This window comes from Balearica regulorum, chromosome 8 (assembly GCF_011004875.1).
Source record: "Balearica regulorum gibbericeps isolate bBalReg1 chromosome 8, bBalReg1.pri, whole genome shotgun sequence".
Classification (NCBI taxonomy): domain Eukaryota; kingdom Metazoa; phylum Chordata; class Aves; order Gruiformes; family Gruidae; genus Balearica; species Balearica regulorum.
In genome coordinates, this window is record NC_046191.1 from 16,667,557 (window position 1) to 16,680,939 (window position 13,383).

General features: G+C 38.9%; 1 protein-coding gene across 1 annotated transcript in view; it reads right to left on the reverse strand.

Annotated features, from left to right (window-relative positions):
- Positions 1-2,189: 2,189 nt before the first annotated feature.
- The window catches only part of ZNHIT6 (zinc finger HIT-type containing 6), a 35,114-nt gene continuing 23,920 nt past the window's right edge, over positions 2,190-13,383 (reverse strand). Inside the window, exons 9-10 of the mRNA XM_075759847.1 lie at positions 6,833-6,957; positions 2,190-2,545 (exon numbers count right to left, since the gene is read on the reverse strand). Coding sequence (XP_075615962.1) covers positions 2,460-2,545; positions 6,833-6,957 — 211 coding nt within the window. The 3' untranslated portion in view covers positions 2,190-2,459. The remainder of the gene's footprint in view (positions 2,546-6,832; positions 6,958-13,383) is intronic.

Here is a 13,383-nt window from a genome sequence, read left to right on the forward strand (position 1 = left end):
TGTTCAAACCAGTGTAACCTTTATCAAAGCTAAATAAAAATAGGTAAATAGTAACCTGGGAATGACTGGTAAATGCTACCAAGGCCTTTTACTCTCAACTTGGTTGAACTCTGGAAGACAATTCCCAGCTTGCTTTGGGAAATTTCAGTTCTAGTTTTTTAAAACCTTCTTTAAGGTAGGAAGAGATTTAAATCTGAAGGACAGATTTAACAGCATCTTCATTTAAAAACAAATTACGGTTGTGTTTGATTCACAAGGAAGCTTAAACAAGATTTATGTAAGAAAAAAAAGGCAGGCAAACCCTTTCATGCAATCAATGAAAACCTCCAAGAGTGCAGGGAAGTAATGCAAATTACAAATCTGCGGTCCTCAGCCAAAGACTAATCACACGCACATGCAGATCCACACTGATATTTGCAGCAGTCATTTCCACTGTGTGCTATGAATCTTAACAGAAAGGCCACGCTTTTACTCCAGATGAAACATTTTCTGGCAAATGAACTGTGGCAGTTTTGCTGTTCTGCTCTTTTATTGGTGGTGTTATGAATGAGTTCAAGACCGGTTTAAAGTAATTTGTGGCTACCAAGTCAGCGTGCAGTAATCACTGATTAGGAAAACCTTATTCACTTTCACTGAACTGAAAAAATATGAAAGCAGCACCTATAGCTAGGAATCCTGGTCCTTTAAAAAGGGTTAATAAAACAAATATTGAAACAAGAGATGGGCAGAGGACCAACAATGACTAAAGAAGAAAATAGAGCACAAGTGGCTACTGCCAGGCAAGAAGAAAAATGTCCCTGTTTTACCAGGGGTTGCAAAACACACAAGGGAAAGGACGTGTGATACCTCTGTGAGAAAAAGTATTACGTGGCTACAAAGGTCTGACACTCCTTCCAAACTTCAGTAGCTACGTGCCACAGTGAACAATTTTTAATGACAATATGTTTGCAAAAGTGAGGAAAAAAATAACTTCTAAACCTCTGAACATCTCAAAAATCTTCTCCACACAGCAGGACTGGTAAGGAACTGACAGCCTGGTGCCCTAAAGCCTAGACTGAGGGGCTGGAAGCCCGAATCCTCTCCCGTATTGGTGCCACAGCTTCCTGCTACCTCAGCACGTTCCTTCACTGCTTTCTGTTGCCTTTCTACAGATAAGGTCAGCACTGGCAGGAAGAACACTTGTGACTGAAAAAACACCTTCACGGCAGCTTAGCGTACATCCCGTGCCACCAACTTTTGTCACAAAGGTGTTAGTCTCCAGCAGAGGACAGACTGGGGTAACAACGATGGCAGCAGCAACCTCACAGAGCTGTTTACAAAGTGATCATGTCCTTAAGACTTTACAAGTGCTGACTTAGCTAGAACCTTGCAAACTAACCCCAAACGCCTACGTGATTCCTGAGAGCTCCCCGGTGCCAGTGTGCAGAGGGAGAACCAATCTCAGAGCGCTCCCAGCGCGTGCTGCTCTCCTCCTCCAAGAGACCCCACAGCCACGGGGGACTTGGATACACTGCTAAGCCGTCTGGGATCTAGACAGCTTCTCACAAGTTAACAACAGATTTCTGTTGTCAGCAGATGATACAGTACAAGACTTTTTTTTGTTTTTTAAGGTATATTTGTTTTTAAGTAGGTAAATTTCGTTGATATTCCAGTAAATATTTACAATACCTGGCTTCAGTAGGTAAACTAGTAATATGAGATGCACAACATAAGCATTGTTTAGAAGTCCAATATATCAGCACTAGTGACACTCTATGTATCCATTTCTATTGACTGTAAAACCCATGCTAATTTAAAAGATCAGGGTAGAAGATTAAACATACAGCAACATGCCACCCTGAAAACATGGTTTGACCTGTCCTGAACACACTAAACAAGATGCAACCAAGTAAGAAAAAAAAAAAAAATGTATTGCACCAGGCACCCAAAATGTCACCAACAGAAGACTGAAGTCAAAAGTAAAGTAAGATAATTTGTAGCAGCTCAGCATGATGAAATACCCTAAAAGAAAATTAATCTAATGAAACACCAGTGGTTTTTTTCCAGTAAATTTAAGCATTAAGACCGAAATCCACATATAAATATAAATATGTGACCAGATATTTAAACTCAGAAATCAGACACCAATTTACCTCCTAACAAGGGTAAAAGGAAAAACACATTGTTGAAACTAACTTGGAAACTTTAAATTTGGGTTACTCTGATTTATTAAAGATACATGGACAAAAGGACGCAATAAAATAAGAATGTAAGTTTTTTCTGGAACCAGCAATTCCCCATCTCTTTATTTACATCCCTAAATATGCATTACTAAATCCAAAAATAGGCAGTTAGGAAGTGCTGCTTTTAGTGAAGGAAGGTGAACTAAACCTCTGAGAAGTCAGTTCTATAAAAAAAGATTAAATAAAAATGAAAATAAAAATAAAATGCTCTTTCCACTCTCTTCCCTCAAAGAACCGTCATGAACTGTCCCGTATTTCCCCTTCTTCCACAGATGAAAGGGATGAACTTTCATTGTCCGAGTTCTCTGCACGTTCACTGGCATCTGAGGGTGTAGGACACAAACAAAGAACAAACAAGCAATTAGCTCCAGCAATGTTGTTTGCTCATCAAACAGAAGCAGTTTAGTTTCTTTTCCTTTTCATCACACTTTCCTTGAGGATAGCTATTTGATAAGGCATAATCAGGCTCACAACATGGGATGAAGCCCTGGGTAGGACCTTGTTGTTGAAGGAGAAAGCAAGACAATGTTGAGAATTTATTCTAGTTTTTACATCTTGGTCTTTCAGTCAAGTAGGTAAGCACAGTATTTATACCACACAGAACTGTTTATCCACTGAAAATTTCAAATTGTTCTCTTGGCTTATTTGGTTTAAAAGTTGTTTTCTGGGCTGCTACATACATATATCACAACTGTAATGAATTATAAATAGTTTACACTTTTATTAGCACTTCAGTTAAGATGGGGATCTACGAAGAAATTCTAAAAGGAAGTGAAAAATTAAGATGATGAACCTATGTGCTCCTTCCGCATGTTCCAGCATCCCAAAGATGGTGTTAAGCTGTGTGAATCCATGAGCTAAGGCTGATGAGGTTAAAGCTGCACAATAACTTGTGCTTTACTGAGATCCCGTCGTGAAACACTCATTTCCCAAACTGGTCTTCAGCCTCACACCCCGAGACGCTTTCTTTAACAAGCACTGACCCCGGTCACCTTGTGGTGAGGTCACCAAATGCCGCTGGTCGGTGGCACTCAAGCAGCACAAAAATAAACTACAGCAAAGCAGGCCCATGATTCACACTCTGCTCTCATTGTTATTTTCAGTATTGGATCTGACTATGAACTTAAAGAAGTTTTTGAGCATTTAGAGTCAGATGCTTCATTAAGGAAATGCTACCAGAAGGGAGCTGATGAAATATAGTTACTATCTTGTCAAGATAAGTTCTACAGCTGACAAACACGGATAATACACAGGACGCTGTGCACCTGTACAGTTTCAATGGAATTTGTTCAAGAAAATAGAAGCATTTCACCCAGAAACATCGGAGGTCACATTTTGTCTACATTAAATCTAGTGTATAATCAATTAACATTTATATGCCAGATATGTACTGAGTAATGCACAAAGTGAGGATTGTTTTTGCCCCTAAGTCCTGTGAAAGCTTCTATAATCCCCTACTATCTTCAGCCATGACTGACCTTGTATGCTGAAATCAGAGCACCTGTAGTTTTTGCTATAAGCAAGTCAAGCATCAAAACAGCACATAAAAGAATGTGGCAATCTTCTGACTCAAGCAAAGCTCAGCAGACAAATTTTAGCTTTAAGTTTAGTCTGTGACAGTAAGTTTCATTTAACAGGAATTAGACTGTCTTCACTCAAAAAGAACATATTTTTATGGTCTTGATAGCACTGCATACAAATTAAGATTGCCCAGTCTTTAAACTGTCTGCAGTTCACTTATAATGAAAAAATTAAACTCTAGGTTTAAATTTTTCAGTGCCAGTTTCCTTTCTCAATCCTTATCTTTATTTTTTTCAAAAGCTTCAGCCAAAATAGCCATTGCTGAGAGCAAAGATAGGAAAAATAGGCTTTGTTCTCATTAAATTCTAGCAGTTTCTCTTCGAAGGTGCCCAGCTCTAGTTCTCCCCTAGTCTTTGGGGGTAGTAACTTGAATTGCAGGGGGAATGGTGATCTTCCCCTGGCACGCTCCTGTTGCTGTGGCTATGAAAACCTGTCTCTGTTCCTCCTGGGGAGGGGGGTAGATCTGAGATTGCTCAATAAAGAAACATCATTTCAGCAGTTAAATTCCCACAAGACTTTGTTTCTTGTTCTAGCCTGGGTCCTTTGCAAACAGAGAGGGGGCTATGGTAGTTGGAGCCCCCACGCTCCAGCAGACACCCTGCCAGACGCCCACTGATCAAGGCGGCAGCTGTTTGCTGGAATGCAAAAGGGAGGTCAGCCGGACCGGCACTCTGAGACAAGTGTCTCTCCGGGTACGCGTGGAGAGAGCAGAAAGGCAAGGCAGTACTGGTAGACATAGGGTAAGCGAGAGCAGGATGGATGGCTTAGGAGGAGCGTGCAACTGATAGAAAAAGTCATATGTGGCGAAGAAACTGGACTGCAAGAAACACACTAGATGCTGCAGCAGAAAGGTCACTTCTTGGGAGATGGGAGTGGGCTAAAGTACCTCTGATTACAACAGGCTTCTCCCTGGAGAGTCTGGAGGTGAACCCAAGATTTCCACTCTAAGCAATTATCTGTGAATGCAACGAGTAAAGCAAACTACATACTGTTTTTTCTCCTTTATTCTGTAAAGATGACACACAACAGAAGAGTACAATGATTGTGCCACACTTCAACAAAAGTGTTATTTTTGTCTTCAAGGGGAAAAACAGCAACAAAAAAGCCCTCCTATTTTCATACTCATGTTCTGAACACGCTTTTCCTGAAAGAATCTGGAGTTACTGTGGCAGGCTTGCACTCTTAACAGAAAAAGCTCCAAGAACACAGAGTCCAAACCAAACTCAAGGCTGAAGTGTTAATTTCTTATCTAAGATGATGTACAAAAATAATGATAAAAGTTGTGAAAATCATGCTATTTTTCCCATTAGCTCCAATCTTTTGCTATGTTATACCCAAGACACCTCAACAGGGAGCTGTGCAATGGATTTTTATGGAATCTATAGAAACACCTTAAAAAAAAAAAAAAAAAAGGATTACAAAAATGAATAGTTCCCCAAATCTGAAACAGCTGCCATTGTTCCCTGAACACCAGCTTCAGGGATGACTGCTAATTGAATGATCCCTGCACCAGAGGAAGGTTGCCGTCTTGAAGATACACACTTGTACTGCCCTGCGACAGAGCTGTCGGCACTTCCCTGCTATTACTGGCTCTCTTTCCCTTTTCCCTTCTACTCTGCCTTTTACAGAATCAGCTAGTTGCTGCAGCAGCAGGACCTCAAAATATAGTGGTTCAATCGATGCTTATTTGACTCTATACCCTTAAAAGGACAACCTCCCTACTAGCTCAGGAGACAATGACAACCGCCGTACTCAGATTAAGTTAATGAGTCAATCAATTGTAACTCCCTCCTGACATCTAAATCATAGGGGTAGAGCTGACTACTGAAAAGCAAGGGCCTGAAATCAAGAAGTAATGGATGAACTGAATGTTCCTAGTTTCCTTATACTCTGGTATACGTATGTGCATTCCTAGGGTGAGTATCAGCGGACCTAGTTGCTCAGAGAAGACTCGTACCTTATCCGCTGGCATGGTGTCTCATTCTCAGAAGCTCTTGCAGTGCGCAGTGCAAGAGATGTTTGCACGGAGAGCGATTGCTCTAATGGATCACTTGGTGTCATCTAGTCAGAACAGCCAAGATCCACGGAAGTTTGGTATCACTGGTACAATATTCTCAGTCTCAAATTTACTCAGTCAAATTATACACATATAGAGCCATGATTGAGTTGCTGCAGGGAAACAGCCATTGCAAACATATTTCAAAGCTTTTCCTCAGAAATCTGGAAAAATTACAGACTGTCTCATCACTGAAAAGTATGGAATTGGATAACTAAGGTGACTAGCTGAGAGACTAAGAGACAAAGGAACTGATTCCGTGTGTCAGCAGCTGCAGAAAGCAAAGCTGAGACATAGAGCCTTTATACTGGGGAGAAAGATGGAAATTAACTTCAAAACTAAAATACAAATTCCTTCCAGACCTGGACTCTGCTCTAAGTGTTAACTCCAAGATGAAAGTTTTCCCTCAACTAAGTACTTTTTGAAAGATAATGTGCTTTTAACCCACCTGAAAAGCTACTTTGCTGTAATGACTTCTAATAACTATCCTGTAGTTCAGAATTATTTGTCCAATGTTAGGAGTTATGCTAGGTAATACTAGAGAATGATTCCTTTGTATGATTAACAGGCTTACTTAAAACTCATCTTCCCCAGACAGCTTGACTTTTTAGAAATAACCAACTCTGTCAAACTTTGCTACATACAAAATTTAGCACAGGTCTAAAGAGTTGTTTTACCTTAGTGGCTAAAATATACAAAAAAAAAAAAAGCATCAAGCACCAATAAAAAAATCAAGCACCAGTAAACAAAGTTAGGAAAAACACATACAATACAGCTTATGGATGTAAGCCATCAGGCAGCAGTTTTAAGACACAGCATTCGTAACAGCTTTTTTATAGCAATCTTTTAGATTCAAAGGGAAATATAAGACGTACTGCACAATCCTGACATTATTAATAGGCGTATCCTTTATTATTATTTATTTAACTAAAATATCTAAGTATAGCATAACAGGAAATAAATATATGATTACCTTGGCCAAGAATCACCATGTCATTCTTCAATGTTTTCAAGACCACAAATAACGTTGGATACTCAATTATTATTTTGCCTTTCAAATTGTCTAGGAGGCTTCTACTGGCATCCAGTTCATTGTACCTTAAAAATAAAAGGGAAGTTTATTTTGGATTTTAATAGTACCAAGGACAAAGTGTACACTTGCTGGAAAAAGGGGGGGGGCAGGGAGGTGGGGCAGGGAAAGGCTTTCTGGCAATTCACAGCATTTTCAGATGATACCATGTTCAGAAGAACTATCTTATGATTCAAATTACATATCCAGTCTTATTATCCAACTACAAATTTTTTTTTTAAACCCTCCTAACATCTAAGTAGAAGAATAAGAGGAGAATCAAAGTCAAATTTCTCTAAGGGCTGAAGTGTTTTATGAGTTCTTCATGAATATCTTTACTAAAATAGGATATGGACACAGGGTTATAAAAATGGATAAATATACCAAAACCAGATTCTAAATGAAAAATAACACCTAATGTTCTACTTATGGGCTTAACACTAAAGGTTTTATTTACATGAATAGAGGTGTACCTCATTTATCAGGTTTTCTTATGAATTATCAGTGAAGTACTGGGAAGATGAAATAAAAGTGTATCTGAACAACTACTAAAGCAGAGCTATATTGGGAGCACTTAGAGCTCTGTAAGGGCTCTGATACCCAGAACACCAGGGCAATAATTTCTAAAAGATGGTACAATATCCCCGTTTATGCCTAAGCAAATCTCTGCCTACAGCACCATCTGCAAGCATCTCCCTGTGGAAATTCCCACATACATGCATGCTACAAGAAGCGCACGACTTGGATGCATGGTCCTTTACCAGAAAACAACTTCTCTTTACTCTGTAGACTGAAGGCGGGTACGTAACAAATGATGCCACAGTCACAAAAAGTAAACTGAGCATCTTCTCCATAATTATTTCCTAGAACCGTAATATTCTCTCCCAACTCTCTAACTGGAAACCTGGACATGGGATTTTGGGGTAAGGAAGGGATATTTCAAAGCCCTCTACAAGAGAAACCCTGTTGCTTTCACTTGCTATAACTGTGGCATCCAACAGATGCTCTGATATTATTACATTGCAATCTGAGTTATGCAATTCTTTCTGTAATCAGCATTATTAGATTACTACTAAGCTATTGTATCAGTTAAAGGCAAATGAAGTTCAAAACCAAAATACACTGTGGGCAATAAGTGGAGTATTTCCCATAGCTGCTCTACCTTCTCTGATCATTAACATCTTATGCAGTTGGGTTTTCTTTTGCCAAAAAAAAAACCAGTGGACGGGTGAAGGGAATTATATACTTTATGATTTACAGTAATGTGTGATTAAGAACAGTACACCAGAGGACCCAGCACACAAAAAGAATATTGAAGGTAAAACAGGATTTGAGTTCTTGGGATTTAAGGGAAACTTAGTTTGAGCAAAAACTATTTCTCTCTCATATTCAACTTCAATCATCATGAAAATATTTGGTTTCACATTACTCTCAACCCAAAGTAATTATGACCTCTTCTTACTGAAACCCTTTAAAAGGGATAACAGTATATTACATTTCTTATTGAATGAATGCATTCATAACTTGTGGATTAACACACATGAACAGAAACATATTTACTGCTTTATTTACAGTACTCTAAATGCAAAGTATGGCAATACCTTTCCTTTGGCAAGGACCTCAACACATTCTTTTCTGGTTAAGCAAACATTTACCACCAAAAGGCTAAAGTAATTCACATGCCACAATACACTTTCCATTATCTCATGGTTTAGACAAAACATCTTTAGCGTCCAGCTTGGCATAAGATAAAACATTTGTACTTAAAACTATTTTACGATAGTAAATTACTGAAGTGTTAGATCACTGAGCCAGAGCTTTATCTTTTTTGTTTTTAAAGTAAATTTTATTGGTTGACAGTGACAGAGAAAACATCCAAATTTTTAGTGCATAATGTGGGCTGTAAACTTCAGGGAGAATATAACAAAGGAGCTCAATGCTTTTTTTTTTTTTTTTTAAAAATTGCTGTTATTATCTATGCTATCCAAAATACTTCAGCCTACCACATTCCCTGCTTTATACACAAGTGCAAGTTGAGGTTTTCTGCTAATCCACTTGCCAACCTCTTCCTTGACTGTGTATGCTTAAAAGATCTCAAAAGAAAACTAATACTTGTCACTCAATTCCAAAGTCTAATACAGGATGGCTCGTGAGCAACACCGATTTTTCGGGTTCTCTCTGAAAGACTCTGTCACGATAAACACCTTCCCAATTTTATCTCAGAACTAGAACAAAATCATCCATCAGAGGGTGAACAACACAGACCTATGGGCAAAAGACGACAGCCCTGTAAGGCTTTTCTAGAAGCCTATACACACACACACACACACAATTTCAATTTTTACTTATGAAAAGGCTAGACCTGTTTGGAGAAAAACAAAACGAAATACCATTTTTACAAATGTAGTTCCTGTACTGATTATTCACCAGGATGAGCTGAGGATGTAGGGTAACACTGGAATGCAGGTGGTCCCATGTATTTGCGAGGAAGTGGTCTCAACAGGTAGGAGATGGAGCAGGGAGAACCTGGTAATCAGATATTACCAGATATTCTTTTATGACCATTTTTACCTACTTGTCCTATATCACTGGGACTGCGTAGCCTGCTCAGTAGGAACTTAAAATGAGATTAAACCCTCTTCAGGCCCTTCCTTCACTGGGCATTTCAAATGACAACCCAGTAAAATGAATGACAACCAGTGTAAGTCTGTCTTCTCACTCGGACTCTTCCATGCTCTGGGGCCAGTTGCAGGAACCAACTTAACTGAGGCTGTCATCCTAAACAAGCTCCTTCAGCCCTTCGTGACAGGATTGATTTGAAGATAAGCCTGGCTCCAAATGAACTCACCACCCTGACAGAAACCATTGCCTGAATACCCCATCTTTCCCCATGTTTCTTTTAAACCTTCCCCTGCTTTCTCATTTCTCCCACTGCCCAACTCATACAAGGTGTCTATGCTACGGCTTCCCAATCCCTGTATTTGGTGGGACTTCTCTTTGCACCCTTCCCTCTCAGTCTTCTTTCCATCCTAGTATTTACTTCTTACCCCTTCCATACATTCCCTCAGCCTCCTTGTCCAACACCCACCACCTAATAATACACTTTTTTGATTATTTTCTTGCCCCAAGCAAGGCTTTATGCCCATGTTACAAAGAAAGAAATAGGCCTGGATTTCTTCTTAGTAAGATGACTCAATTTGTAAGGACCACAAAGAGATAATCTTGGCAGACAACAGCTTCAGATTTGTGCTGGAATAAAATTAATAACAACTGCTTTTAAAAGGAGGAAAAAAAATGGTCTGCCAGCAGGCAGTTAAAAAACCTACAAAAATTGTGACAATTGAGGAAAATTTTAACAAGATTCAGCAATCCCACATCAGTTCCCATAGAATCTGTTACATTCATTCTATGAATGGCTTTGTTACCTTTCACAAAATGCTGAAATTAATGTGGCTCTGCACTTCTGATAGCATCTCTGAGTTTCTGCAAAGGATATTTTCACTATCTATAGTTATTCTACCACCTTCCAGGAATTCAACAATTCGGTCTCCTAATCTGTCTCCCACAGACAGGAATGCTGCATTAGATCACTGCATCACAACACGCTCCCCTCAAATGGAGCCTGTGGCTATCATCGCAGTGGTGTAACTTGTCTCCATGAATTCAGACAGCAGGAAATTCCCTGCTGATCAGGTTTTCCTGAATGTCATCTACAGGACCTTTGATTTTAATAATAATAATAGAGAAATCTGCAATCTGGAATTAAAGATAAATTGTAACCATGTTATTTCTCTAGTTTAGTCTTCTAGACACTGAAAAAGAGAACAAACAAATTTTAGCCATCTAAATAATTGTAAATATTACTAAAATGCATATTTGCATAATGACGTTCATAATTTTCCTGTGAGCAAGATCAACCTTTGAACTTTTTTTTAAACAAAGATGATTTTTTCTTTCTAGAACTGAGTGGAAACATCGAGGTATTTACTTGGCATAACTCAGATACAATAAATCATGCTATCTATTTTGGGTCTAGTCCTAAGAATCCACACTCAAACTTCTGCTAACTTATGGGGAGAACCAAGATTCCTCCCCCCCCCCCCCCCCCCCCCCCCCCCCCCCCCCAAAGAGGGTTGCATTTCCTAGGTATCTGCATTTGCCTGGAAGAGAGCAAAGACTGGGTACAGCATTTGAAGTCTCTCCCAAGCACTCATTCTGAAGTGCTGCAGCACAGCAAAGATAATAACTAACAGATGGACTTTCATTCCTAAGTGGTGAATAACCTCTTCGTGTGGTTATGATTTGGTGAACATGGAAGTAGTGAAATGCGCTCTGGAATTAGGTATGAAAGGAAAGTAATATGGCAGAAAGTAAACACAATGTATTGAAATAAAGTGCAATATTTATATTTGACCTTGTCACTAGAATTCCGACATTCTAAAAATCTGGAACACAGTGAATTTTATTAGTCCTGTGTGTGAAAAAGAATTAGAAAATTCAATGAGCAAAAAAGTAGAGACATTAGAAACAAAAGAAGGGAAGTGACTTGCCATAACACTTCCTTTGTAACTAATTCCTATCAACAGCTGAACAATATGAAAGATTACCCTGCTTGAACACTCTGTTAAAGAAGGGGGACAGGAACCAAGTTCAAATTGGTATTTTAATATGAAAAAAAATTATACTACAGTTTACACAAATATTTCAAAACCTGCTAGCTCCTCCTTCCACTCTTGGTCTATGGTTTTCCTCCTGGTCTAGGACCACCATAATTTGCTTCAACAAATGTTCCCTAATCTCTCCTCCATACTGTCGATACCTGCATAGCTCAACCTATACCAATACAGACCAGATGCCCGGCCAATCCCTTTTCAAGTCAGATCCCCATCTTAAGTAACACTTCGATCACAGATGTCCTTTTTCTGGAAAAAAAGAAAATTAGGACAAACCTTCTCTTATCAACCATTTGGCCCACAAGTCCTGCTAGGAACTAACTAAAAAAACACAGGAAGTAAAGTTGTCAGCCTACCAGGAAAGCACCTCAGATATTGTCACCATCTCCTAACTATACCTACATACACAGAATGCATAAAGGCACTTCCAAATAACAAGAAAACCACGAAGCTGTTCCTTTTCCTTGCCGTATTTTGGCCATAGATCATCCTCAAACAAAGATGTATTAAGACAAGCTGTAACAATCCATGGTTTCCATTCTTTTATGAGCTGTAAGAGGCCCCTCCACTAGGGAAATCTAAGAACTGCTGAAAACTAAAGCGTAAAATGGGAAAAAAACCCAACCAAAACAAAACCCCACAAAACCCCCTCCTCTTACAAATGTATTTCAGGGAGTTAAAAAAGTAGTACCCAGGTGAAGACAGCAGGAACACCAGTTGTCACCTAAATTATCTGGCGCAATAGTAGATGTCCAAAAAGATTTAATGGTTTGTTCACTTTTACCCTAGAAAATATACAAAACAGTTAATGGAAAGAAGAGATAAGCAAAATAAGACTACAAGTATGTCACCATAGAAGCACAAAGGCTGTCCTTGTGTAAACCTCTTGAGAATGAGGCAACTGCACAAAAAGAAAAACACAGCAAAAATTGTTTAATGAAAATCATGGAAAAATACATCAATTGATGGCAAAACCCATAAAGCCGATAAGGTATCAGCTGCAACAATTTAGTGGACTGAGCATTAAGAGTGATGTGGTAAAAGGATTCAGGATGCACAATAATGACCTAAAGATTAACTGAAATACAAACCACTCTGCATCTTTTAGTTATGGGAGAAAGTACGACAAAAGAGAAGGAAAATGTGAAACTAGCAAATGTCAGTTTCTTGGATTCGGTGGGAATTTGGTTCAAAGAATACAGAAGTGATACTGAATTTCAAGAAAGCAAATACCCTCCCCATCTCCTAAGACATAATGAAAAGTAGTAACAAAATCCAGCAGCTAGTAAAGATGCTATAATTCAAGTGCATCACAGCATTAGTCCTTTACACATACAGGAATTTACTCACTTTGCAAAGCCAGGCAGCTTTACAAACTGCTCAAAAGCTCAAGATTTACAAATCTGTAAGGTTTGAGTAGACATACTGAAAAAGGGTAAACCACAATCATGTAAGGCTACTATATGACTGAGAAATAAGAAACAAAACAGCCTTAACGGGTTAATGATAGCCAGAAGGCCTAAAGGGAATATGAAATTTCACAAGGGAACAGTTATTAATAAGAGAGTGGGTTGCCTACTGAAGACAAATGTCTGCAGTTTCAAAAACTGAAAAGATATTGGTGGCATCTTTAGTACAAATGAAAGCTGTGGGTGGTTTCCCAGAAATGCAGGGAAGTCAACGTTGCACCATTAACTTGTACCACTAATAAAATACTGGCATGATCACAGAGAAAAAGCGAATGTCATAGATCTCCTTTAATTATGGTACTCTGTTACACAG